This window comes from Dicentrarchus labrax, unplaced genomic scaffold (assembly GCF_905237075.1).
Source record: "Dicentrarchus labrax unplaced genomic scaffold, dlabrax2021, whole genome shotgun sequence".
NCBI classification, from domain to species: Eukaryota; Metazoa; Chordata; class Actinopteri; family Moronidae; genus Dicentrarchus; species Dicentrarchus labrax.
In genome coordinates, this window is record NW_026136720.1 from 19,180,064 (window position 1) to 19,207,909 (window position 27,846).

Below are 27,846 nucleotides of genomic sequence, written 5' to 3' on the forward strand. Positions count from 1 at the left end.
GTATAAAAAGGTCCTACTGTTACTGTTGTACATAGAGCTCTTGGTACAGTAGGATGACCATTCAGACTTGAATGTGAGGAACAGTTACCCCACTCTGTGACTGTTTATATCTGAAAGGTTTTCTGTCGATGGTTGTAGTATATCTGTACATTAATTCTCGTATTGCTATGACCACAAACAACACATTTAAAATTGTGTCTGTTAATGAAAGTGTATCCTGTTGAGCAACAATGTGTGCACAATCCAGAAACTCACGTCTCTCCAATGCGCCGGTAGTTGTTTGGACAGTCGAAAGACAGGCATCTAAATCCTCCCTGTATATTAAAGCAGCTCTGATTCTCTGTGCATGTGTGTGTTCCCGTCACGCATTCATCAATATCTGGGAACAAAAGACAGAAAGTGGGATAAGGTAACAATCACTAAAATAACTTGACATAAGCTTGTGTAACGCTACAATAAAGACTGCTTACCCTGGCAGCTGCGCCCATTTGGTGCCAAGGTGTAGCCACTGACGGGACAGGAACAGTGGAAGCTACCAGGGGTGTTGTGACATCGATAGGCGCAAATATGACCTCCAGTGGGCAGGGCACACTCATCGATATCTAACAATGTGAGATAAAAACAAGTCAAACCAGAGAGTACATTTCAGAAATAAATATATTAACTGCTTATGACTGATTGATAACAAAATGTGCTTCTGTTTCATATATAATACAGTATACAGTACACTTGAAAGTACATATTAACACATACTAGATTCTAGCTACACCCGGAACTTAATGAATGAAAGACAAATTGCCTTAATTTTTGGAATACACAGAAGTAAGATTAAATATTTTTCAAAATATTCACTTTACCTTCGCAAGTCATGCCATCTATGTCACTGAGCTGGTAGCCACGACGACAGTAACACTGATAGGAGCCGTAGACGTTAGCACATTCTTGACTGCATGGGTTGTTCTCACACTCATTCAAATCTACACAGAAAAGATTATTACCGACCATCATGAACTCAACCCTACGGGTTTACTAACAAGTACACCTCAGTAATCAGAAGAATAAAAACCCTGCACCTGCAGAGAGGTGGATCTGAAATCTCACAGACTTTCAAAAAAGCATTATTTTAAGGGTGGGTATTTTTCAAAGGAGTTAATCAATTGTCAGTTTTTACCAGAATGAATGACTGGTAAAATGCTATCTGGCCTGATAAAGCACATAAAATTTTCTTACGAGACTTTAAATGTCGATCTTTATCTTGATAAATGTTGGTGGACTGTGACAACACCAGGGACAATGACAGAAATACATTTTGAGACTGTATAATCCTAATCCCGGGCAAAGTCTGATATGTTGTATTTTATGAATATATTTGAATGTCATCAATTAACCAACCAAACCAAAGCAGGTTGATGCCATAACAGGTAGTTAAACAGATGTAATGTGAGCTGTAATCAAAGTCAAAAGGTCATCCAACAACAAACTGAACATGGTTTTCTATTGCTTCAGTCACTGGGACTATATGCATAGTATAGCCTACGATATACACAACACGTACTGTATAGTGTATAAAAAAGTTGCATTTCTCTTAATTTGGATATTTATCTTACCATCACAATTCCTGCCATCACTAGCTAGCTTAAAGCCATTGGTGCAGCTACACTTGTAGGATCCCAGAGTGTTCTCACACTTATGAGCACACAGGCGGCCAGGATAGTGCCTGCATTCATTAACATCTAAAACACAAAGTCGAAATGTGTCACAGTAATAATCGGAAATTCTGACAAAACTCTCTTTGCCTTGTATTAGTAGATGTATTTGTGTACTTTTCTTTACATTCAGAGGAGGATACAAACGCTTACCCTCACAAACCCGAGTGAGGCTGTTGAAGTTGTAGCCACTCTCACACTCACAGCGGTAGGAGCCCAGCAGGTTGACACAACCATGACCTTCACAGACCCTATCAGGGCCCTTACACTCATCAATATCTGCAGAGAGGGGATGCAATCAGCAGAGAACATCATGTTATGCACCACAGGTAGGTTATTAACATCCTTTAATATCTAGGAATAGTATGTTTTTCAGCCGTACCAAGACAGCGCGTGCCCTCTTCATTGAGGTGGTATCCTCGACCACAGTTAACAGAGTTCCTCTGGCAGATGTAGGAGCCAACTGTGTTCATGCAGACCTGCCCTCTGTTGCATGGGCCTGTCTGGCTAACACATTCATTGATATCTGGAAACATAGACACAGAATACATTATTACATTTTGAAATGATTGCCCTGGTTCATCTTATACAATATAGCTGAATAAACATGTTTTTTTTAAATCTAAGCTTTGGCCTAAAAGGTCATGGAATTACAATTTAAGGATTTTTTTTACCAGCGTCAGCAGCATTTTAAATTTCATGTTAAACTATCAAGAAGATTAGGAGAACTTTTGTGAGCAAAGATGATATTGATATTAAGTGTGCGACATCTAAAATAGAATAGAAAATGGAAAGGGTGAATAATTTTAGAGAGCATTATTGTTCTCAGTAAATACCTTTCAGGGCAATGTGCCAACTAGATGTATAATTCCTTGTGTATGAGTGAAAATATGGGCCAAATGGTGGTCCTAGAGGAAAGATCTGGGTATCCCCCAAAACATTAAGAGTTCATATATTGATGAGCTCATCATCTTGATTTGAATTTCCATTCAAACAAAAGGTCAGGGGGTTACCAAAATTATGAGGAGCCATTCTCTCATGACCACAAATAGCCATTAATGTTTGGCCGCTAGTCTACATAGCATGCTCTGCACCAATGTGTGTACCCCCATGCAAAAAATCTGGTGTTGGTCTTGCTGGTGTTGTTAAGGGCTGTTGTAGTATGATGCTTACCAATGCAGCTGCCGAGGGCATCCTGAATATAGCCGACACCACACTTGACCTTAGGGAGACAACGGAAGGACCCCTTGGTGTTTTGGCATTCAAACTCTGGGCCACAGTTATGGATACCAGTCTCACACTCATCAATATCTGGGTAAAGAAACCACAACAGGAAAATTGATAATAAACATACTGTCAACACCTTAAAAAAAAGTACTCGGGTGCACAATAAGGAAAACTTAGGGAAGTTTGACTAACCTTTGCAAATGTTGTTGTCAGTGAGTTCATAGCCAGTCCCACAGCTGACCTCTCTCTGGCAACGGAATGATCCCTCTGTGTTGATACAACGCTCTCCTCCCCGACAGTTGCTGGCTCCCAGCAAACACTCATTGATATCTGAGAGTGGTTGAAAGCAGAGATTCTCTTATTGTGCTGATCTTTCCGATAGTGACAGTATTACAGTTTTTGTTTCAAAAACCTCTCCCGAGCATAACTTTTCCCTATGCTCTAATTTATTTTTTTACACAAATTGAAGACTTGACAAATAAAACATAATTCAAAGCTGAAGATGAGGAAGAGTAGTACTTACCCTCACAGCTATGTCCATCTGGTTTGAGTTTATAACCTTTGAAACATCCACAGGTGTCATTGCCCACGCAGTGATGGGCACATTTCACTAAAAAAGAAACACATGTTGATATGACCATTGCTTTTGAAAGATAAAATCAGTGAGGTGTAGAAAATCTTGTTTATTGGTGTGTTTTACTATACCATTGCACTGGTTATTCAATACTGAATTAGCTCCATTTTCACTGGTTTCATCCTTGTTCGGTACTGTGTGAGAGAAAAAAAAGCACAATTATATGTTTATATGCATACAGTATGTCTCACATCTTAACCCCTTATGCCTCCATCGTAAGGTACAGCCCTATGAACAAAGATGTTGCTATTTTTTAATGGCTGCAACTACAGTAACTGTTACTTTCATTATCAATGACAATATTTATTTTCTCAATTAACTTAATAATTATTTGGTCTATTAAATTTCAGAAAATATATTTAAATGTCTGTTACAATTTCCTACAGGCTACGGTATGGTCAAATGTCTAGTTTTGTCCATCCATCAGTCCAAACCCTAAAGATATTCAATTCGCTGTTCAATAAGACCAATAAATCCTCCCAACTGAGGATCTTTAGTATTTTTGCTGGAGTACCCATGAATTACACACTTAATCCCTGAAAGCTCCAAAGTTAGTATCCTTTAGCAGAACCTGACCTGATTGTGTTTAGGAGCGAACGAGAGGATGCATTTCTCATTTGAAATCTAAAAGCAAAAACCAAATGGCAATAACTGCATATGTCCAGCAGGGGGAAGTATAGGGTTATGTTTGACAACACCAGTGGGGCTTTGACCTCTACACTTAAAGTAGCAGTGTGTAGGGTTTAGCAGCATCTAGGGGTGTAGTTGCAGGTTGCAACTCCCTCGCTTCACCCTCCCCTTCCAAGTCATCCAGTGTTTGGTTTGTCTGTTCTGGGCTACTATAGAAGGAAGGCGAGGTCTGTAGATAAAAATGGCTCATTCTAAGGAAACAAAAACTACACTACACTAATGAAAACATAGGTATTCATATTATCCTCCTAAATGTTACACACTGGACTTTTGAATATTCTTCCTTGTTATGGTCCAATATTTTGAGAAATGTAAAGTGTCACAGGTTTAACTGTACTGCCTTTCTGTTTTTCTACCCTCGCTGTGAAGCTATTTCTCTGCTTTGATCCCCAAAAAAACAAAAAAAAAACACTAGAGATAAAAATGAAAATATGTAGCCTACTTCATTCTTGTTTTTGTTTTTTGTTTTTTACCCACATTCAGTTTGTCCTATGGGTGTAGTCTGGTTGTCTAAGGCTGCATCCACGCAGCAGGCCCGGGACACCAGGCTACACTGGTAGCCCACAGACAGGTTGTTGTCACAGGGTAGGCCCTTTTCCTGAGCCGACTTCCCCAGAAGACAACAGTCACAGCACATCTACAGAACACAGAATATGATACAACAGAATAAGCATTCGTGCATACACACGTAGACAAGAAGGAAAACCACAATGTCACAGAGAATTATCACCCGGCTCAGCTCTCTTATGCACCAGGGGAAGTGAAACCAAAACTCCAGACAAGAAAGGAAGATTGTGGGCTGATGTTGGTTGGTAAAGTACTGTAGATAATACAGGCTTTTACACTGACAAATGGGGTCAGGTGGGGTGGGGTGGGGTGGGTTGGGGGGGTGTAATTCAGACAGAAAGCCAAGCTGTCAATCAACCAGACAAGCTGAAAAGGAGGCTGATGAAGACAAGCCAACTGACAGGCTTCAGACAGACAGACAGACAGACAGAAGAAAAGCAGCTAGTCCGTAAGCAAGACAGATAGACAAACTGATGAGATGACATCATCCCCTCAGGCTGTATCATGCTCAATCAATCATTCTGGCAGCCTGGTAATGTCAGGCAGGGAAGGGGATGAAAGGTGTAGAGTGTGTGGGTTGTGTGTTTTTGGGCCATGAGGGTATAGACCTGAAACGTAACCTTGGGAGGTGTACGTGTGTAGTGACGTGGCTGAACACGCGCCACAAGTCTTCCAAACACTACAGCTCTAATAGTTGTGTACAAGTTGTTAACTGATACTTTGTCTGTCTGTGTTTGTTTATGCGTGGGTGCATGCCTGTGTGGCCCTCACACTGCCCTAGAAAACTTTTAGCTTTTCAGAAAACTTCAAGAAAGCAAAAATTTTTCAGCACAGTCTAAACAGGAAACAGTAGAAGCTGGTAATGGTTCGAAGCTTTTGGGAAATACGCTTACTTGTATTCACTTTTTACGTTTTTTTTACAACTTTCTTTTCCACACAATCAAGTTTAAAAATGTTTGATCTGTGACAAAAGGCGTTTGTTGTTGTAGTACTAATTCTGACCACTAGAGGCTGGAGTGTACCACTGCCTCATTTTCTAAAAAGGACTACAAGCATTCATGTTTTCTTCAAGGTGAGTTTCAATTTCTCTGAGCACTGATTCTAGCCGAAAGAAAGAAATGACAGTTACATAACTTGCTAACAGACAATATGTATGAGTTCATGGAGAAATAATTAGAAAAAGCCTATTTCACCTGTTTTCCAAAATTAAAAACTTTAAAAAATCGCTTATCTTTCAGGGTTTTTACATGTTACATATGTTGTTTCTTTATAGGTTGTGGTTTTTAGTGAGGTTATGTGCCAGACTGTGTTTCTTGCGCTGTAACTTCCTGATGTCTCCACTCACAGAAATATTCCTGCACATAAACCCCTACCACAAATTGACATTTTTACAATTTGGTGTTTGCGCTGTTAGGCAGATTTGTTTATCTTTAGACAGAACCAGACATGCTGTTTCCTCCATTTCCAGTCTTTAAGCGAAGCTAACAATCTCCTGGCTGTACATCCAGGTATCGCACGGACGAGAAAGTGGTTTAGTAGTAGTGAGTTTTATTTTTATTTTTATAAGGAATATTCTTTTTCACTCATGTTAAACAACAATTAAAGTTTTCTGTAAATGTATCCAGCTGCCATTGAGGGTTTAAGGTGGGGACTGATTTTTCATAATGTAATGGAACCCTTTGATGCTGTAAATGTAGTGAAGAAAAGCACAAATAAACCTGATTTGACCATGTTTTAATCCAGTTAGAGTAGGTGAAACTAACTCCTCCTCATCCATATCTCTTGTCTTATTCACTTTACGTGGGCACATTTAAGTATGAGCCACCATCTGCACTTTACGGTGGATCAACTAAAGACAAGCTGTCCCACTGACAATTATCTCATCCTTTCAAGAAAGTGCACCAACTTGCACCTTCTACATTTTGCCAAGCATTTATCTTTGTGATGTCTTGATGTGTAGTATGTTGTGGAAATAAAGGGGCACATTGAGGTTTGGGATGAGGGGGGAAAAAAACACAGAACAGCTGAAAAATGCTTGGAAGTGAGCCTGTGGAAGATCTTAAGAGTCAGAGCTGAATTTATAATCTATCTGACAGCAACAAGCTCCATTCCTCCCTGGAGTGACATGCCTCATCCTGCTCACAGTGCACACGCTAACAAACACACAGACAAATGCACACCATCACTCTCATCAATCATTTGCCTCAAAACTGGCTGTCCGGCAGAGTGGTGTACTGTACACTGATTAAGTAGAGACATTTTTTTTTTGGTGCAGACAGTCATTTCATTCCCTCTTTGTGTCTCTATTGACAGTATTTTCAGTTATGTATGTGCACACACACACCTTTGTAGTCTTGGTCTCGCAGGTGTTGGAGAATAAAGAATCGCAGGCTCCTTGGTCTTTGGCCATGTTGATACCAGTGGTGCACATGTTATCCTCAAGCACTGTTACGCAGCATTGCTCCTGTACTATCCTGTCAGCAAGAAAAACCACACAAAAACACAGGTGGTGCATTTATTCCCAGCCCTATCAATAATCTCCCCGGTGCAATACAACTCTGCCTTAAAGTGTAGCCCATTAAAATCAGCCCAAGGCAAGCCTGATGGGGATCTCAAAGTTGTCACACTAAAAATGCGTGGATGAGTGGGTTGAGTAAGTCCCGTGTGAATTCAGAGGAGAGCAGGGAAGGTTATTGTGTTTTGCAACACTGACATCACTGGACTTGAGTAGCACTCCCTAAGGCTTTGGCTCTGTTGTTTTAGACCTGAGCTGTTTCAGTCTCAAGATGAACATTTGTCCACCTCCACATCTCCTTATTCATGGTTCCAACAATATCACTAAAACAAACCGCTCCCTTAAGATAAGCAGCACAAATTGCGACAGATGCCAGTATATACAGTTTGCTTTGAATCAATTACATCACTAGAGCAAAATAATCCCAGTTTTTCTTTCGAAATCGGTGATGACATGTTACAGATGTGATTTTAAAGTACTGCTGCAAGCATAAAGTGAGTAACACGTTGGTACAGGAAGTATTAAAGACAAATTTGACCTCTGAGCTCCCTGCACATGAAGATCATGAAATGTATATCTCTACAGGGATCGGTAAAATACTGCATATTACTGTGATGGCTGTTTAAATGCCAAAAGCAATATTTGGATCATCATCATTGTACTGTCTAGCATTCGCTGTTTGTACGTGCAGTCCAATCAGATAAGAGTGGGTGACTGTTTCTGTCTGGTTTTGACCTCTGTCTGCAATTTTACAAGACAAAAAGCATAAAACGCCACCCCCTCACCTCTCCTCTCTCATTTCCAACAAGCCTCTCTATCCACTCTTACCAGAAATCCCTTTCCACATAAACTGAAGATCTCAAATTCACGTCAAGGAGCACACCTCCTCTGCAGAACCTTTTAAGGGCACAGCCGCGCTCCTGTTTTTCTTTTCTCTTCTTTTTTCTCCACTCTTTTTCTCTTTTTTTTTCCCCCTTTGGTGTCTGAAGTAATCGTTCAGATTTCCTGTTCTGCCTCTCTCCATCGTCCCTCTATGTCGCGTTTCACCTCTAAGGTATTTCCTGGATTTTGAGCCCCCTCTTCTGACCCCCTCCACCACCGCCCCCACCCTTTTCCACCCTGCTCCCCCCACAAACCTCTGCCCTTTTCCTCTCTCCCCCTCACACCATAATTTAGACAAATTTGGGATCACTTAGGGTGGCTACAGTAAATGTGTTTGCCATCAGTGTTCACAGCAGCAGATCCCCCCAGCTTATGTGCCCTGAACCTGTGGCAGCACACCTTCTAGGGTTACCAACAGACCTGTAATTATCCCATCACTATTAGTGTTTCCTGCTCTCACGTGAAGTGAATAATGTGCCTGGAGATTTATGGGTGTAAGGTAAAGCAATCTCATATTAAGGGCCTACAGACATTTCCCTCATACATGGTGCAGGCTAAGTCCCTCTGGGCCAATACTGCAGGAGCTTCTGTGGTGCAGATTGAAAATGTAAGATTGTGACAAAAGGTGCAGCAGTTAATGACTTGTAAATCTAAATAAGCCCCAGGAAAGTCTTCTAACCAACCCTCTTAAGCTTAATGGTGTATAGATTTTCGGTCAGGGAGACCATAGCAGCTGATAGTGGCCTCTTACCTGCATGTGGTCGACTCTGAAACGAGAGGGAGGGACGCACAGTCTTTGTTATCATTGCCATGCTTCTGTCCATCTTTACAGCAGCCCTCAATCGACATCTGTTCTGCTCCTATGGACATTGAAAAAGACACAAGGTATGTATTTGTAAGTAGGTGAAAAGGTGGACACATCCCATTTACTGTGTCATAAGGACTGCTGCAGTGAGGGGACCCCACCCCCACCCCCTATCTACATAATCACATTGCTGTGAAGAGCCCAGATCTGCACTTAACACACTTGCCTGCATACACACTAGGTGGTTAACACATTTGCCTTGAGACTAGTTTTATAGAATTTAAGCTGTTTATGATGAACAAAATATATGAAATGGGATAGTCAGGAGCATCGGCTTATGATCTTTCTTTGACAAATACATTTTCTTTTGGCAAAAATTAAACATGCTTGCTGACACATTGTTTTCGCTGATTAAGTGAGTTATGATGAGCAGAATTGGATATCTAAACCAAAACAACAAGGATATTGCCATTGTTCTTTAAGGCAAGTTGCCTAGCGCTCTCTGAAAGATGGAAAAACAAAATTCTAAATCTGTCTGGCAATTTAAACTGGCTGTAGACATTTTTTTGCCAAAGACAACGAATGATGGATATGTTGTTGCAAACACAAGAGAGGCTTTTTGACTGGAGCAGAACCAACTCTGTGGTGATCTGGCTGTTTATTGATGTGGATTAGAGAGCGTGGAATGCCTCGACTCTGTAAACAATCAGCCGTCGCAATCACATCAAGTACATTCATTCGCCTGTGGTTTGTGTGATCTGCCAAACGTGAAATAGCTTTGGCAGATTGGTTCCTTGGACTTTTTTTGCCTTCGGCTCAAATCAGGAACAGTACCGCAAATTGTTATTAACAATAAGTCCCCCGAGAGAAAAAAAGGGAAAACAAACTCACTGTGAAATAAATTTTGTTGATCCATTGTAATAGAATACGAGTTGTTACTGGTTAGTGACTGAAAGCTCTGAATCATAGGGAATAGTGATTGTGAAATGCCCTGAACAAATCCATCTGTTTGAGACACAGCGTCTGCTGTGAGAAGTCTGGCAAGAATCAGCAATTTCAGATAATAAGTTAGATTAGGTAGGGAGGACAAGTGTCTGGAATAGTAGTCCTCAGTTTTATAGATTTGCTGCTTTCTCCCAGAGGGGCTGGAGGAATTTTATTATAGCCATTAAATCAAAGATGAAGCACAAGAAGGAATAGTCATCATCACAAACAGGTTTCTGCACTGATAAACTTTGTAACAACACAAGTAAGCATTGTAATAAAACTCTCAATTTCTCAGAAGAGTTTGTGGGTGTACTGTATAAAGCCAGTTCTGCAGCTCACAACTTTGTATGGGCAAGACATAACAATGACTAAGAGTTTACTCAGAAGTTTGTGTGTTTTTTCTGAAGAAAGCGAGTCATTTCTCGAGTATAGGCAACAGAATTGAAACACTGTGACCATTACTACTACACGGAGGATGATTAACCTGGCAGAAAGGAGTGAGTATGGGTAGAGGATTTATTACTAGACAGCCACATTAGCTGACTCACTACGGACTTCTGGAAGTCTGGCACATCCCAGAATCCTCTGGCCAATAAACCTTGTAGCAGCTGGATGAAATGAGATGGCATTTTAAAAGCTTTTCACATGAGCCTACCAAGTAGGCTCTCTCTCTCTCTCTCTGTCTCTGAATGTTAAAGACCTCTGTGTCTGCTTGCAAAGTAAAGTTGGGATGTTCCAGTGAGACAATAACTAAATATTTTGCTTACAAAAATATGATAATATGCATATAAAAGATTCAATGACCAAAAGTCAAATACATTCAGAGCGGTGCTGCCAACTTTGTGTAAGTTGTAAGTTTTCTTGTTATTGAACCATTACCAGTCATTGACATACTCTTGCCAAAACACCCAATTTGTATTGAAACTGGATCCAAAGAGCACCTCTCCTGATTCCACACAAACTAAATAATAACACACTCATAATCTTTCCCTCTGGGGGTGCAGTATGTATATTTGAGATGACAGGAATAGTTGGGTCTGTTACAGATTCCTCAGATTTCTCCCTACAGTAGCTCCCTGCTGATAACTAACTCTAACCCATTAGGCATCACAGAGTCATTCCAATGCCACCGCTGTCTGCTGCTCTGCAAACCTAAATTGAAAGAGCAGAAGTGCTTTAAAACTGTGCGGTGCTGTTTTATCAAAAGAGTCAAACCAGGCACAGCCTATATGCAGTCTGCTACGGTCCTCTGTCTCTCTGTGATGCATTGTTGGAGAGGGCTGATTTCCATCTTGGATGGCGGTGCTGCTGGTGAGGTCCATGCTGTCTTGGCAGAGCAGCACATGGCTTGCAATGTCTAGACGCCTCATGTAAACAAGGCTTAATGAGCCCACTGGTGGAGCTCCACCCAGAAAGAGTAGTTGGCCTTCACAACAGCAGCATGCATCTCTTTCACAGGCTGCACTGGAGGCTTTTATTTGGAGGTTTCTGTCAAGCTTAGTCACATAAAACCGTTATGCTGTTACTCAAGACGTAGATAATTTCTATCTATCTTCTTTCTATTTCCAGACTCTATCTATCTATCTATCTTTACATGACATACATGGGTACTTATGGGAGTTTTGGTTACGTAACTGGTCGAGCTGTTGACCTGTGACACAACTCCCTACAAAGAAGGCAACTTAGAGGAAAGTGGCCCTGCTGACTGTGAAAATTTCCCCATATGTGACCAGGGGACCATGAGCATTTGGATATGGCTCATCCCACCCCTAGGTGACCCTGCTGTGGGCGGTCAAGTATAAATCACACCCTTCTGTCTAGATCATTCTGTCCATCACAGCATACCAAGGCACTTGGCCTTTGACTTGCTGGGCAGAAAGTAATACACCAGGGCAGTGAGAGCTTAAACTTATGTGAAACTGCACTATAACATTTTTTTTTATCACTTTATAAATCAAGTAGGATCTAGACTATGGCATGAACACAATTTAATGAATGAAAGAAAGATGTGACATACAAGTTTTGTAAATATGTAGTTTCTGGATTTCTTTTCTTACACAATGTAATTTGCAATGGCTTTATATCTGCTTTAAATCACTTTATACAACATTTAACATCATTAGGTTGTAAGGGGAAACAAGGGAAACAGAGAAAACAATAAACAAATAAAATGATCATTCTCCAAAAAACAGTTATTGTGATGTTTTGTTACAAGTATACAATGAAAGAATGGGACAGTTTAACCATACTTCATTTCAGGACAGACATGCAACACTTTGAAGCACCCAGCCCTGTAAACTGTGCTTTCATCACATGCCCCAACTAGTCCTATGACAAATTAATCACCTCCCCGGTTCTCACTCTTTGCCTAATACCAGTTTGATGCATACTGTAAATATCCTGACGAATGCATGTAAAAAGTAAATCTTGCAATATAATATTCATCCGCTTCACTATCACATACCAATGTCCGTCCGTAGCTTGATTTGGCTTACCCTAATAAAAAGTTGTCACGCAGTGCTGATGTATAAAGTTCCTTACAAAAAGGTAACTTACCTTGGCCAAGGAGAACTCCGAACAGAGAGCAGAGCAGCACTACACGCGGACCCATTGAATGAAAATGATCCAACATAGAAAAAAAAAAACCTGGAAAAATAAAGCGTCCGAGAGCTTTGAGCCTGGATCGATGCTGGTTATTGTTCAGGATGTGAGAATAAACCGCAGTGGTCCTTTAAAAAAGGAAGAGTGAGTCCGAGGATGTGATGGAGTTGAGTGAGTCGCAGTTGCAGCGTGACTGCAGGAATGAACGTCTAATTATGGCACTGTGAGGGGCGGGCTGGGGCCACGGACACCCACTTATTGCTAATCAAATCCCTTTTTTTCCCTTTCAGGATAAATTGGAAAGCCATTAACAGTGAGCTCATTAAAAGTATATTGAATTCAAAATATAATATGGCTATTGGGACAGTAATTTATTTCTAGATTCTGACAGGAATGTTTATACAAACCATAATTCATGTGATTGATATATTTATGCGTGTTGGAAAGTGTAAGATCTGAAATACAACCCACTGAGATGTGGGCTGCCATATTTTTTATTGCCTTCAGGAGGAATTGCAAGTGTCTTCAGGCTACTGTGCTGTAAGGTATGCATGCACACATGGAAATTGTCTTCCCATCAGTGGCAAAGTAGACTTTTTCTGTCTGTGACTAATGACTGTACTGATTACTCAACATCTGGAGCCGGTTTTGGGGTATTTTAAAAATCTGTTGTGGCTATGTCCAGACTGTAAGCCTCAAAACCTTTGGGATATATCAGTCTGAGGAAGGGGGGATCAGAAAATTAGTATTTTCACTGCCAGTCTCTGCAAATATTTGCATTTATTGCATTCTCTTTAGTCACTAACGTTCACAGCTGCACCCAAAAATGAGGAATTTTCCCTCAAAGTTAATGAATTAAAGCTTTTGTAACTGTGCCACAGATGTGGGCTCACCGTCAGCCAAAGTGATCATGAACTGTGAGAGGGAGCTGGGTATAAACAAGCCACACACACACACAATCACACACACACACACACACACACACACACACACACACACACACACACACACACACTTACCAGAACTGGCAAGAAGCAGAGAAATAATTGCTAGACTGCATTATAAACATTTTGTACCAACTAAAGCCCTCTGCAAATTCAATCAGTCTACTGACTCTGGGCATGGTGACAGAGAGAGGTTAAATTATCTTCTAATCAGACCCATATGTCTCCACCACCAGTCTAGCCAGTCTAGAAACATCACCAAGGACTTGATATCAGGACACCACAGGCATACAGGAAAGCCCACAAGTATATGGCAGTTATAAATGGGTAACTGCACTGTTTAAGTGTAGTGTGTGACAAGTCTTGTCTCAATCTCTCTGTTCTTCAGGACACCACAGTCTATGTTTTCTGTTGGTAATTATACTCTATTAACAGTCTTTCTACAAGACCACATTTTTATAGCTACTTGCCCATTCACTATATAGTGCCACTATTGCAGAACTGGCTTGAGGTAGTTTGAGATTTAAGTATGAATTGTGTGTTATTTATCTTCCTTAGGCTTTTTTCAATATTGGTATCCAGGATTCCATTTGTTCTAATAAAACCTCCCACTGTGGTGTAAAAATGAGCTTGTAGAGAAGTTGCTTAAGTGGATAATCCATCACAGTGGCCAATGTGTCTTTTGCAGTTGCACGGTAAAGCACAAACAACTTTTTTTTTTTTTTTTTTATAAATTTGCACTGCTGACCTTGACAACAAATATAAGCAGGTGTGGTATTTTTTGTAATGGATTACATAACTTCAGCATGTTTTCTGCAAGTTGAAAAGTTAATACCGTAGAAAAATAAAAACAACAGTATACACTGAAAAGCAATGTTAAGTACAGCAGTAAATGAAGTAAAACATTTTATGGCCCTGGAAACACATTTAAACGGCGCAGAAGCACCACTAGGTTAAGGGCAGACTGTATTGCAACATATGGTTCCTACAGACATCTATCAGTCAAGGATGTGGCAACCCCCTTTGTTATCACAACAACAAAGAGCACCCTTTTACTGCTGACCTGTACTTAATCTTATCTTTGCTTTAGTGTAATGTAGGAAATAGATAAAAGGCCATATAAGGAATGAAGAATGCCCAAAATGAGAGCCAGACCAGTGCCAGGCCCCAAGCTTGGCTGCCTCAAGCACTGTGAACATCTGAGGGCAACTTCTCATGCCTGGTAGCCTTCCAGGAACTACCAGCCCTCCTCTCTCCACCTCCAATCTAGATTTGGGCTTTAACAAGAAACAGCAGCGTGAGTTGACCTCCCAGCTCATAGGTGGAGGAAATTGGAGTGTCTGAGGTCGCATTCAAACAGTGTTAATCTTGTTGTGGGGGGTGCAGTACAGTTCCTTTGAAGCTCAACAAAGCGTGTCTTGCCACATCTGTGTCAATCAGCACAGGGCCACTAACACAGTCAGGCAGTCAGATGGCTGCCCTGTTGGGCCCAAATGACTTGTTCACTGTTAGTCAACACAACTGAATAGACTTGTTAAAGAGTAGCTTTGCTTACCTTTGAAGTGTAAATTATAGTGAGGGTAATAATACTGAAGTATTATTTTTAAGTAGGGCATTAATAGTCCATTAACATGCAGATCTAGGGTGTATAACTTTAATCATTACCCAGATTTAAGCTATCATATTATACTGTGCCCTGTAAACACCCACAAATTGACTTGCATGCAAGCAGGTTTATGGCTAAATGTGCTGGCTCTTGGATATTATAAGAAAACAGTTCAGAAAGGTGGCTGTGCATAAGATGTTTATTTTTTTTTAAATAAACATAAATAAATAGATAGATAAATACAACTACACTTAACATGTACCTTTACAACATGTTAAACAAGCCTGGCAAAATGTACCAAGCTGAAATATTGTGTAATGATGTGTGCTAATTAAACATCTTAAGCAGTCTGTGGTTTTATCAAACAGCTTCGATTCCTTTGATGCTTTCATTTTACTGACCTCGAGGGGCCTCGTAACACATCTTACTCCACATAAGACGGACCACAAATTTCAAAGCTCGTGATTATCATCTTTCCTCTGATCACTGCTATATTTACACATGGAGTGCTAAACAGGAAAGACACACAGATGTGACCCAATCTTCTATTACCTCGGTGTTGATGGACCGATGTATCTACTGTGAGCAGACATATCACTTGGTAAGAGCAAACTGAGAACTAGAATTGATAACTGACCGCTTGCTGTCAGTTTTACCCTGTAAACACCTAATTGTGCTGCAAGTCTGTACTATTTGCATGAATCCCAGTCATAATCTTCAAGCTTTAGTCAGAGAGAGAAGCTATTTCTTCACATTCAGAGTAAATGTAACAGCTGTAATGCAGATTAGTCCAGAAAATCAAACAAATTCGGTGCTCTGTATCATAGTTGTTTGCTTGCAATACATTTTATATCAAACATATTTGATTGTTTTGGTGACCTGAAAGTAATTGTGTGTTGTAAATGTTTGTAACAAAGTGTAACACACCACATATTAGCTGGTGCTGGCAGTGTTGTCAAATATCTGAACGACTAAAAAGATTTGTGCTTTCATACTGCTCCCTCCTCTCCACTGGGACAGCTTGGTGTATCCTGGGGCTCTGAATCTGCACGCTGGCACTTTGCAGGCTGGAATATATTGTCAAAAGATTCGGGAGGAGATTTTGGAGGGGCAGTAGGTATCACCTCCAGTTTGATTTCTGGGAAAGTCTGGCCAGGGAAGATGATCCTCAGGTGCTCTTCAAACAGCTCCTTAAGCTTCCTGTCTGCCACGGTAACCTCTGTGTCAGCCTGCCGTGCGAGTAAAAGCAAGGATGAGTGCAAAATATTTTATAAGCAGGTGCCAGGAATTGAATAATACTGACAAAAAATTCTACAGTACCTCACTGAGGGCTGTACAGTTCCCTAAGACGAGCTTGATGTCTGATACAAACTCTGTAGGGCTTTGATAGCACGGACTCTGCTTAGCCTCCAGTCGTTTTTTCACAGCTGAAAGCTTCATTGGTCCCTTTACAGTCAGCCTGTTATTAGCACATGCCTACAGTATTTAGAAAGGGAGAGATAATTGAAGAATAAAACTTCAAGGGGAGATGTTGAAGCAAAATCACGATTAATATGTTTATATAGTTTTACATGTCTGCTTTGTGCACAAGAAGTTATGGATTTTCAGTTTTCATTTTGTTACGTGAAAGTTTATATAAACAAGAGGTATTTTATTCAAAAATGGCCACAGCGGTAAGTGCTGCACACAAATATAGTGTTGTAAGTACTGTAATGTACAGTTTTTTGTCTCTCATTTTTAATGTTCATCCACTTCTGTGCTACAAGCTCTGTGTCAGTGAGGAAAATACTTATATTTACAGTACCTGATTAAAGTTGCTCTGCCTCTCATTCATATTTTTTCTTCCTTTACTGATAAACACTGCACATTACACATCATTAAAATTCCAGTTACAGTAACTCTATGTGACATTAATCCTGTGACCCTTTAGTAACCCATGTTTCCAGACTCACCAAGGGGGATACAGGCTCTTGAAGATCTGAACCCAGGTCGCTGCAAAACAAGTGCAGCAACAGCCTCTCACATTTCTGCAGCGGTAGAAAAACACATCAGACTTAAAACATGTCTATATATAATAATAAAGAAACCACATACAGTTCTCCAATCTATAGTCTGTTGCTGCTTAGTTAACTCTTTGAATCTGATACAAGCAGCACACTGGTGAAGTTTGCAGTAAATCAGATATTTCCTTCAATACTACTATCATTAAATGGTACCGAAGTTTCTAGAAACAACAATAATGAAAACAATATGGTTGCTAGGCTAACAATCATAAGGTTGTGATACTCCACCCAGAATCTACTTATGAGTATCACATCCTCACCCCTTTAGACTTGAAATGTGGCTGTTATATGTTTGTAGTGTTTTCCTTGTTGTAGTGTTGGAGCACGCCAGCAACAGTGGTTTCCAGCACTAACTTTGATGCAGGGGCGCCACCAAAGGGGGGCTTATTTCCATTGCTGGCCCTCGCACTGCCCCCTCCTGTTTTCTGGCAACCCACAAGTAAAACACAGCCTGCTACAACCTCTGAGAGACAGTGGAGTAGAAGCTGTAGGAATAATGAGGTGCCACTTGGGGTGGACAATCAGATTTCAGGGGTGGCCAGTGCCACCCCAGGCCCCCTCTCTGGAAATGCCTACCCTACAACTACACCATATGCATAATTAGCTTCTGAATACTTTATTCATAATATGCTGCTATCTGATATTTAACATGAAGTACTATTCATTTAAATCAATGTGCATTTATTTTAGTTATAAGTTAAATAATTGTATATTAAAGGGCCAATGTGAAGAATTTAGTGGCACCAGTAAAGTTGCAGATCTGTGCTTGTATTTGATGAGCTAGTAATGAGAATGAGTGTGAAGTGTGTAGGCAAAACTACGGCAGCAAAACCTGAGAAAATAGGGAAAGGCCCTATCTACAGCCAGTGTTTGGTTTGTCCGTTCTGGGCTACTGCAGAAACATGGCAGTTCAACATGACAGACTCCATGGAAGGCAACCTGTAATGTCTATAAATAAAAATGGTTCATTCTAAGGTAATGAAAACACAACGATTCCTATATGCAGGTGATTATACACTAATGAAAACATACTGAATATAATATTAAATTTCTGCCAGTAGATCCTCCTAAATGTTACACACTGGTCCTTTAAATCAATGTATATTGATGTTATTTTCTATTTGACAAATATAGCCAGTTACGGAGTTGATATGAAATTCAATTCAGTTGAATACAATTAAATGACAGGCATTGTTCAGCCATTTATTATTATAATTACTATAATGATATAATCTTTTTTCTAACCAAATGATTGTTATCATTTAAGAAAAGAGTACTGACTCGTTTGTCCTCAGGGGAAAATCCTCTTTCAGAATCTGGCTCCTTTTTCACTCTTTTGGCTTCAGGTTTGTTTTCATACTCCATCTCAGGCACAAACAGGTCACGGCAGAAAGAGCAAAACCATTCCCCGCTGAAGAGAGACAGTCCAGAGACTCAACACAAAAGCCAGTAAGCAGGAACATACATTAAAAAAGTGCATAATGCTGCTGTCAGATGAAAATCTCACACCTCCAAACTGTGAAAACAGCTTGTCAAAAACAACCTCGTCCTTAAAAGTTGTTTTTTTTATTCCACAGCAGACCATAATTCTTTGATTCTACTATTAAAAAAAAATGAGTTATGAGCTTTCCATCTGAGACCAGCACTAAATAAATTTCCCCTGACAGAGCTTGCCTGGGAGATTTGAGGAGAGTTGGAACGTGGCACGAAAGGTGAAAAACCTTGGGACACTTATCGCAGCGCAGCAGCTCTCCCTCAGTCTGACACACAGCACACAAGACTTCATTAGAGTCTTCCAACGGAGCTCGGCGCTGCTCTACCTGCTGTTCTCCTCCCAGTGAACGGATGTCATTTGCAGCATTAGTGTTGCTCTGGTCCCGTGGGCTGCTTGGAGGCTGTGAGGGGCTATGGGGTTTGTCGTTTGTGCTTTGAAGAGGAGTTGGGACTTTGTTCCCCTCGTCCTGGGCACTGATTTGGGGTTGATCACCTGTGCTGTCAGGGAGGCTGGCTCTTTGGTTGGCTTGTACCTAAAATACACAGAGAGAAAAAACAGCTCTTAATACATTGTAACTATTATGTGATAAATTGACCTGCACAGATTATTGTTTATAATAACCAATAGAAATTATAATAAAATATTATTATATTAATAAGTTGTAATAAACCAAAAAGTCCTTTAAATCCATGCTCTGTCTTAGTACAGTATCAACAGTATGGAAACGTCATTGGATCGTAATAATAATTTATTGTCTCCTTACATAACTACTGTCATCTTCTGGTTCATCTTTGATGAGTATGATGGGGCCTGGTGACGACCTTCGTCTTTTCTTGACAGCTGAGCCCACTGCTCCACTAGCCTGGTGTGTTTCTGGAGGTTTCCAAGGAACAGTCCTAGGGAGCAACAGTAGAACCAATTAGAACAAAGTAAAATTCACTGGAGAGACCAATGGCACAAAGGGACTAGGGGTGATATCAAGGCGGTACTGTTCAGAGCTACACAATAATCAGAGAAAGACACAAGATTCAACTGTCTCCTCACCCTGGTTTCTCCTCCTGGGACACAGCAGCGTACCCTGGTGAATTCTGCTGTCCTTGCACTTGAGAGAAATAGAAATCTGTGTTTTTCTTTATTAAGAATACAGCAATACATACAGTCTGCAAAGTGCAAATGACACTGGTGGCACAGACATACCGTTTCTGTGTGGCAAAAAAGATGGCAGGCTCTGGGGATAGTTTGGTTTCAGCATATATATTGGACCACCTGAATCGCTCCTCCTATTCAGATATGTGGGCTCAATCTAAAACACAGCATTGCATGTCGTTTACAACATTGTAAATATAATGCAACTTTTTTACCTTTACTGGATTAGGGTGATTTTCTCTCTATGAATGCACCTGACAAGTGCCTAAAGAAGTTGGATACTGTATACCATTGTTCCTTATGTTTTATTACAGATTGTGGAAATCGTGTACACCTCTGCACTCTGTATGCTGCTGCTAAATGGCTGTCTCTGTATGTCTGCTCTGTATGGCCTTCACTCTCACAATATTCTACAGAGCTGATTACTATTAAGTCCATTTTAAAGTATATTAATTTGTTGACATTAATGGGTGGAGTCACTTGCCGTATGCCGTGATTGAGGCGAACTGACACCACCATTGATGGCCAGTGGTGTTATATGGGTGTACAGGGATGAAGAAGAAAATACGTCCATAGGTTTGGGTTGGTAGCTGGAGCTGCTTCCCATCCCCCTCAGAGGCTACAAGTGACAGAAGGAAAAACAGTAAGATGGATAGAAATGCTGCAATCCTTTTCATGCTACATTCCTGTCAGCTTCTATAAGCATGTGATGGTGGAGGTGGAGATGAAAGAGTGCACTTTCAATACCGCGTCGCTGGCTGTGTGGGTCGACACCCCTTGGCAACAACAGAACAGGGAATACTAAACCATAAACAACAACCCTCAGAAGTTCCTTTCTCTTATTTTTGATCTATTGTAGCTTTTGCTAAATCTTTCTCCTTCTACAAAATGTATAAAACATATAGCATTTCTATAAAATACTTAGATGCACATTTAGTTTAGTTCAGTTAAAGGACCACACCAACATTCCTGTTTTAACACAGAACTACATGACAATAACACACCACTTAAAATAACATCTACTTATTTAAAAGGCCCTGAAAACCTATTTTCTCAATCAGCTTGAGCAGTGGGGTCCTATATTAACACAATATTACATGTTAAAATCTTATCAATCTAGACCCACACACTGAGCTTTGAGTGACAAGCTTTGCTTATTAAGTAATGGATACTAAATGTTATCAAGAAAACTATTTATAAATATAATAAATAATATAATAACCACTTTTTATAGAATGGGCAGTAACTGTTTTTACAAACTTTCCAGAAAGCTGTTAGTTTTCATTTATTTCACAACAGTATGAAAATTGAAAAAATGGAAACTCGCCTCATCGTGTCAGCCCTTCAAATTCATCAAAATTATGTGAACACTATTAGGTCATTTTCCAAGTGAATCTGCACTTAGAGCTGCACTACGACAACAATAAAACAACTCTTGACATAAATAAAAGCAGACATGCTATACACATAAAATAAGTAAATAAATTATAGACTTGTCAATAAACGTTAAATCTCTTTTTGTTGATTGTACCATAGTGACGTATAAAGAAAAAGAAAACAGCTACAGTACCCACAGCACAATCTATAAACCTACGGCATGCTTTGAAAAGTACTCAGTATCATTAAGTATGCATGACTTGCAGCAAAACATGCAAAAACATGGAGAACATTTGAGAGTTCATTATGCAGCTATAACAGCTTGTTCACATCAGTATGATACAACTTTTGTGTGCACTTCACACGCCAGCATTGTCCTGTGGATGAGCCTATACTTTAGAGCTGGAACCAAAACACCCTGTGAACTAGACTAAACAACTCGGATGACGAGATGTTATCAACCCTTTCTTATGGAATCTTGGGTCCGTCCTCTGTCACATGTTGGCTGCTCTCGCACTGCAGATTTAGCTGTTTTATTTTATGATTTTGAGTCATAAGCTTGTCCAAGATTAAAATCCATCTTGACACGGAAAGACGTAAATTGCCCAGGATATGAAGGCTGTCAGCTCTATTTAGGACAATGCCATCCGCTGTCTGTGCTTGTTAAGAGGGCTTGTCAGTCAGACGGACACGAGCACACATGCACACACAAACGCACACTAACCTGGGGCGTAAACCCAGGGCTTGGTAAGCTGCTAGTTGGGCTGGCATGGTTGGGAGGAGGCACCATAAATCTGCGGCCTAGTTGGGAGGGCATACTGTGGGAGGGAGAGCCTCCATGCAGGGGCCCTGGGACGGTACGCTGCAGTCTGACACTCTGGTACCATGTCCAGGGTGGAGGAGGTGGTTGCGGTTGCCAGAGGGCCTGAGGGTTTAGCTTGTCCACCTGCATCTGGAGCTGAGCCAGAGTATTATGGGGTGCTCCCTGGACAAATCTGTGGGGTGAGCCCGAGGGGCCCTGTCCAGGGTGGGAGAGCTGATGAGGGATACCCTGAAAACCACCCAGCTGGTGGCCTGGTACTCCACCACTCTCAACCACTAAAGAGCCTGAGGGAGCATACACACAGAGACAGGATGAGCATAACAAGTAGCAATGCATAATACACAATGCAGACAAAACTGTGGGAAAAGAGAAGGTTTGGGAAGTCATGGAGTAGAAAGTCTAGGGAACTCTGGGAGGTATTAAAGGGGAATGTCAAGTAGGGATGTAACTAATTATAATTTTATTGTCATTGTTTATACTAACAATTTCTTAGTAGAAACATCTGTTGAAAATGTTTTACATTAAAAATATGTCAATAATATTGAAAAACGTCCCTCATGCCCAGCATTTTGGGTTTCTGTTAAGCACCAGACCTGCTGAATTTTGGGAAAACAGTAAAATACAAAAGCGACTGTTGTGTGGTGGAAGCCTCTTCTAATGCAGTATCTGTGCAGATAGCATGTGTAATGTTCACAATTCCATTCTGATGTTATAATTATTGCATTATTTCATTTTTAAAGTCGAACAGGATATGCTGAAGGTCCAAGGGATATCAGTTATTGTTTATACTAAAAATGTGTCAGTAGAAACATCTGTTAAAAATGTTTTACATTAAAAATATATCAATAATATTGAAAAATGTCCCTCACAAGTTCCCAGAGCCCAATGTGTCATCTTCAAATGGCTTGTTTTTGACATTCCCAAAGATATTTAACTTACAATGACATAAAACAAACAAAAGCAAACAGTCGCAATGAAGAGGAACCAGAATACTGGGATTTCAGCTTGATGAAACCAAAATCTGCTTTACTTAAAGACTTAATTGATAGTCAAAAGCTGACTCTCCAAAAAATCGATTCATCTCATATTTCGGCACAACTGTCAGGCTTGAATGAGTTGCGACTGCTGTAATTGCCCAGCATTTTGGGTTTCTGTTAAGCTCCGGACCCGCTGAATTTTGGGAAATACAAGAGTGACTGTTGTGTCGTGGAAGCCTCTTCTAATGCAGTATCTATGCAGATAGCATGTGTAATGTTCACTATTCCATTCTGATGTTATAATTATTGCATTTTTGAGTTTTTAAAGTCGAACAGGAGATGCTGAAGGACCAAGGGACAAATAGTCAGGGGGCATGTGATTGATGGATTTTTTGCAGTTTCTGCAAGGTGCCATGTTAACATAGTCTGCCACTATGTTTGCTTTTTCCACTTGTGGAAATGCGCGGTGTGGCCTTTATCTTATTGTAGGAGATTGTGTGGCATTTGACCAGGTGATCAATATTCTTAAATCGTATATCGAAATATACACTACAGTAAAATTTTGGTGAGATTTAAAGGTTTCAAAATCTACTAAAACAGAATAATCACTAACAGTGTCCAGACTAAGAAATCCATCGTCAGGGTTATAGAGAAGCTGCTATACCTGATACGTTTGATTATGTCTTACCCAGATCAACATTTGAAGCCCAATAAGAGGATCGACACTGGAAGCGTACAGTGGTCTGTGGTACAAATGAAGTACTACATTTTGCCCGAAGGAGGTTTCCAATCTGAAACAGAATCTGCAACAGAAGGGATGTTATTAATAATTTTAGAGGAGGATACTTGTGTGTTACAAAAGCCATATGTTCCCACTACACAACGTCCAAGATAGACCAGGCACCAGAGCTGAGCAGAGTTTTATGTTGGAAACAAGATTGCGAAGAGATACTGTTGAGTGAATAAATGATCAGAAAAGCCTTACCAAACGTTTACAGTACAAGAGGGCTGTGCCCCCATTCCTGGCTGTGGCCCATTTGGTGAAGTTGATGACATGATCCAGGTGTCTGGATAGATAGCCAATGTCTTCCTGTTGTTTTCGCAAAACACTCTCATGATCCTTTGTTACAGCCTGGAAAACATGAATAAGTGAACATCTGCAGTATTCAAACAGCTTGAGGGTATGCGCTCTGGGCCTCGGGGTAAAACAGTCAACTGTGCTTTTCAACCAAGTAATGTTCTACTGGAATCAACACCATAGCAAGCTACAGCCTACATAAAACTGCTAAACAGCACTTTTTTGTTATATTTGTAATATATTGAAAATATTTTGCCATACCTCAAGTTGATTAATGAGCATCTTGCCCTTCTTGTTGATCTCCAGAATCAAACTGCAGATCGATTTCTTTATTTCATTATGAACAGATGAACGGTTCTGATCAACCTGAAGAAGTCTGAAAAACATACATTACGACTATCAACAAGTCTTTAAATCTGACAGATTATATGTAAAATCAAACAGCACATTTTTCATGACACATTTTAGAGACATTATTACTGGAAGTAATATGCCGGGTTTTATCCATAACCAGTTACCCAGTTGTTCTTGTCCATGAGATTCAGAAGTCATATGGAAGTTGTCTAAACATTTTTATAAACTACAAGAGCCTTCAACTTTGGTTTACATTTTGCATTCTTGTGGTATGTGTAAATACATACCCGTTTTTTATGAAGTCTGATACCTCTTCAATCAGTTTCTTTTTCTCCTGCAGCTGATGGGTCATGTTCTCCATGTGCTGTTTGTGGTTTTTATAAGCATCTTCAAGGAACTGGTAACTAATCCAAAAAGAACATTAAGGCAGTGGATACAATACAGAAAGTAAACACTGATTACAGTGTATTAGGGCTCTACCAATGCACCTAATTGAATCTCCTTTCTTGGTGATGTGGATGATGGGCTATAGCCTACAGCAGCATACCTTAGACTGACAGGGGTTCAGTGAGACGATAACAATATGGCTGAAATAAACATCATGATAACGTAAGGATATTTTTGTATCAAAATGTAATTTGATATAGGGCTTTTTATGCTAAATCAAATTCATGAAATGTATGTTAATCACATTTAACTGCAGTGTAATGTCAAACAAAACTGAAATGTATACACAGGTCTATGAACCTTTATGTGACAAAATTATACTATGTTATATTGTCAACTGTGACTATACTTGTGGTCCTTGTGTTTGACTAGTTGGCAGTCACGGCAGGTTAGCAGGTCACAGGTCTCACAGAACAGCTTCAGAGGCTCTTGTTTGTGGATGTCGCAGAACATCGGCCTCTGAGTCGACACACCGTGGACCTCTGGAAGACAACAAAAGGTTCATCATTTGGCCCCTCATTCTGGGTTCATGACATTGGTTGTTCTGTCTTGGCACAATGTTATAGACCGTAGAGCTCAAGCTGACACCTCAAGGTTGGAGGTAACTGTTTGTGATTTCACTGGATGTAAAGGAGAAGACTCAAATATAAACAATGCAGAAATGCAGCGTAAAGTATATTTTCCCAGCTATAGGCTTAACTGTTGTTAGGGAGGCAGTTTTTATAGACATAGTTATAGCAGTATTAGTCAATGTTTGAAATAAATTAATTTAGGAAAATATTTCTCTAGCAGGTTCCTGCCAACTGGTGACTAACTTCTCGTCTATCATTTGCACGCTCTTGATAATAAGCGTTTGGCCTCCTGTCTTATTTTCAAACTACATCATACATCTAAATGTTTTAATTTAATTTGAATTCGGCTGAACTTAATGAGCAGTTCCGAATGTGTTCCATTATTTAACTGAGCCAGAAGGTTTACATTTACACACAGTATAAGTAAATTGCTTCAAATGTTTATGTAAATATCTACATTTATCATTTGGGCCATTAAAAATACCCTAGAGTGGCAGTGTTTGGGTTTTACCATCCTTGGAATGAGCTGAAAGTGTATTTCAAACAACAGTCAAGAGTGTAAGAATTTAAAATAAATATAAGGCCATTCAATTTTGATGCATTTTGATTTAAAAAATGTCCATTACAACCAGAGCAAAAAGTGACATTACTGACCCCATTATATCTTATTCCTATGTTGTGGAAGCACCACATGTATTTATTATTATTACTTATTGTATTTATTCACAGAAGAATAAAAAAAAAAAAAGAGAGATTACAATACCTTGTGATACTTCTGCCTTCTGTCTGATGGTGTGGTCTCTGGTGAATCTGACTCTCTGGTGGGCCTCCACACAGGTGGCACAGAGGTACTCCACACAGTTTACACAAAACCCGGCAGCTTCAGTGTTGTCATCGCAGGTCATACAGAGCTACAGGTATGAGACAAGCGTCAGAGTTCTGATACACCTCAGGCAGCCAGGTAACAAGAGCTGGAGGTGTTGGAGAGATGCTGGGTCTGGTTTGATCAGTGCAACTTAAATCAGACATGCAAAAATGATGTGAGGAATATTACAACAATCATCCTAAAAACTAGTAACAAGGCTGCCCCCATATGGTAATGCATCACTAACCTGGACTGTCCTCTCCACTGTGCTGCTGGGAGCCTCAATTGAGTCCTTCACGAAGACATTTTCCATCACATCTACCTCCATACACTCCTGCCTGCACACCGGACAGCGGATCACATTCACTGGAATGAAACAGAAGCATTTATGTTGGTCTAAATCAGTAACACCGAATGTGTGACACATGACACCAGATATTTATAGTGAAAGGCAGCCCATGTGTGAACAATCAATACAGCTAAACACACAAGCCTTGAAGCCTTGTGGAGCCACAATGAACTCTCCGATTTCTTCCACACAGGGAAAGATATATCCTTTAATCGATCCACGGTTGTTGTTTGTAAACAAAGTGACTCACGTGGTTTGGTCGCCCCGTCAACCTGGGAGTTTGGCGGCTCCGTCATGGCCAGATTCCTCGAGGGTGAAGGGAAACATTTCTTGCAAAAAGAGTGCAGGCACGGCAGAAGTTTGGGCTCTCGGCTGTGAAAGTTTAGAAAGCAAACGGGACATGTGTCCAGGTAATGTTGGCCGCTTGTCCCGGACTTTTCCTCTTGCACGGGCATGCTCTCAGCTTCGTTCTCCACGACGAGGACAGCAGCATTCCCCGTCTCCCGCTTTTCCGTGCGTCCATCCATTTGGTGCACTTTCATCCTCCGGCACTGGGTTGCTCTGTGTAGCAGGTGTGTAGCAGACCAAGCTCAAAAGGCATTCCCCGAAAAGAGCATCTTCACCTGCCTTCTCCTCTTCGCGCTCAGCCAGTTCATCCTTTTGTTTTTAATTCGCAGCGCTGTTGGTATATTAATAATTCTGCTCACCTGGTAGCTTATTTTGTAAAACGGCAATACATCGACAGGAGCACAAACATGTTAGCACAAAAGATACAAAATAATAGCTCCGCGTGAGGTGTGTCGCGAGCTCGCGTACGGCAGATGTTGCTCAAATTGCACCGCACGCGCTCGTTGCGGCACGAGAGGGGGTGGGGTCAAAGTCAAACTGCGTGTTCTGATAAGAGACAGTGGGATTGAAGTACACCGGTCAAAAGGCTGATGTTTGTTATCAACTAACTGTTTGAGCTGGTAACGTCCATTCAGTTGCATTCATTAAAAACTGCAGTTACTAGTCATTGGGACATATATGGCATCACCATTACCAAAACCTGTATAGTATGTGTCCAGAAAATAATTAATTTGAAGTTTTCCATTATTTAAAGGACAATTATTTCCCTAAAATTGAATGATTTAGGT

The 27,846-nt window shown here is 40.4% G+C and overlaps 2 protein-coding genes across 4 annotated transcripts in view; both read right to left on the bottom strand.

Moving 5' to 3' along the window:
- fbln1 (fibulin 1) overlaps nucleotides 1–12,833 on the bottom strand; it is a 28,679-nt gene extending 15,846 nt beyond the window's left edge. Inside the window, exons 1-14 of one of the 2 annotated variants that reach the window (XM_051381819.1) lie at nucleotides 12,570–12,833; nucleotides 8,973–9,081; nucleotides 7,169–7,298; nucleotides 4,735–4,894; nucleotides 3,639–3,701; nucleotides 3,457–3,543; nucleotides 3,126–3,263; nucleotides 2,880–3,017; nucleotides 2,089–2,232; nucleotides 1,860–1,985; nucleotides 1,608–1,733; nucleotides 858–977; nucleotides 471–602; nucleotides 256–379 (exon numbers count right to left, since the gene is read on the bottom strand). In XM_051381819.1, coding sequence (XP_051237779.1) covers nucleotides 256–379; nucleotides 471–602; nucleotides 858–977; nucleotides 1,608–1,733; nucleotides 1,860–1,985; nucleotides 2,089–2,232; nucleotides 2,880–3,017; nucleotides 3,126–3,263; nucleotides 3,457–3,543; nucleotides 3,639–3,701; nucleotides 4,735–4,894; nucleotides 7,169–7,298; nucleotides 8,973–9,081; nucleotides 12,570–12,645 — 1,673 coding nt within the window. In that variant the 5' untranslated portion in view covers nucleotides 12,646–12,833. The remainder of the gene's footprint in view (nucleotides 1–255; nucleotides 380–470; nucleotides 603–857; nucleotides 978–1,607; nucleotides 1,734–1,859; nucleotides 1,986–2,088; nucleotides 2,233–2,879; nucleotides 3,018–3,125; nucleotides 3,264–3,456; nucleotides 3,544–3,638; nucleotides 3,702–4,734; nucleotides 4,895–7,168; nucleotides 7,299–8,972; nucleotides 9,082–12,569) is intronic. The other variant, XM_051381820.1, reaches the window with a different exon arrangement.
- Nucleotides 12,834–15,349: 2,516 nt separating this feature from the next.
- On the bottom strand, nucleotides 15,350–27,569 carry LOC127352927 (transcription intermediary factor 1-alpha-like). Of its 2 annotated transcripts, none has more exons than XM_051381818.1 (18): nucleotides 26,961–27,569; nucleotides 26,609–26,727; nucleotides 26,260–26,407; nucleotides 25,274–25,406; nucleotides 24,765–24,881; nucleotides 24,385–24,499; nucleotides 24,031–24,177; nucleotides 23,734–23,848; nucleotides 21,970–22,352; nucleotides 20,353–20,487; nucleotides 19,920–20,025; nucleotides 19,767–19,824; nucleotides 19,486–19,618; nucleotides 18,902–19,254; nucleotides 18,509–18,638; nucleotides 17,117–17,191; nucleotides 16,485–16,640; nucleotides 15,350–16,393 (listed from the first exon to the last, which is right to left on the bottom strand). In XM_051381818.1, the coding sequence occupies exons 1-18, from the start codon at nucleotides 27,250–27,252 to the stop codon at nucleotides 16,154–16,156; spliced, it is 2,955 nt and encodes a 984-aa protein (XP_051237778.1). In that variant the 5' UTR covers nucleotides 27,253–27,569; the 3' UTR covers nucleotides 15,350–16,153. The 2 variants fall into 2 exon arrangements, with proteins under 2 accessions (XP_051237778.1, XP_051237777.1); XM_051381817.1 differs by having other exon boundaries at nucleotides 19,767–19,842.
- Nucleotides 27,570–27,846: the final 277 nt, after the last annotated feature.

Coding starts and splice junctions, on each gene's coding strand:
- LOC127352927 (XM_051381817.1), bottom strand. CDS start 27,252: ATGAAAGTGCACCAAATGGATGGACGCACGGAAAAGCGGGAGACGGGG. Junction 22,353..23,733: donor GGCTTCAAATGTTGATCTGG/GTAAGACATAAT, acceptor ATGCTCCCTCAG/GCTCTTTAGTGGTTGAGAGT. Junction 18,639..18,901: donor ACTCTCCTCAAATCTCCCAG/GCAAGCTCTGTC, acceptor GTCTCTCTTCAG/CGGGGAATGGTTTTGCTCTT.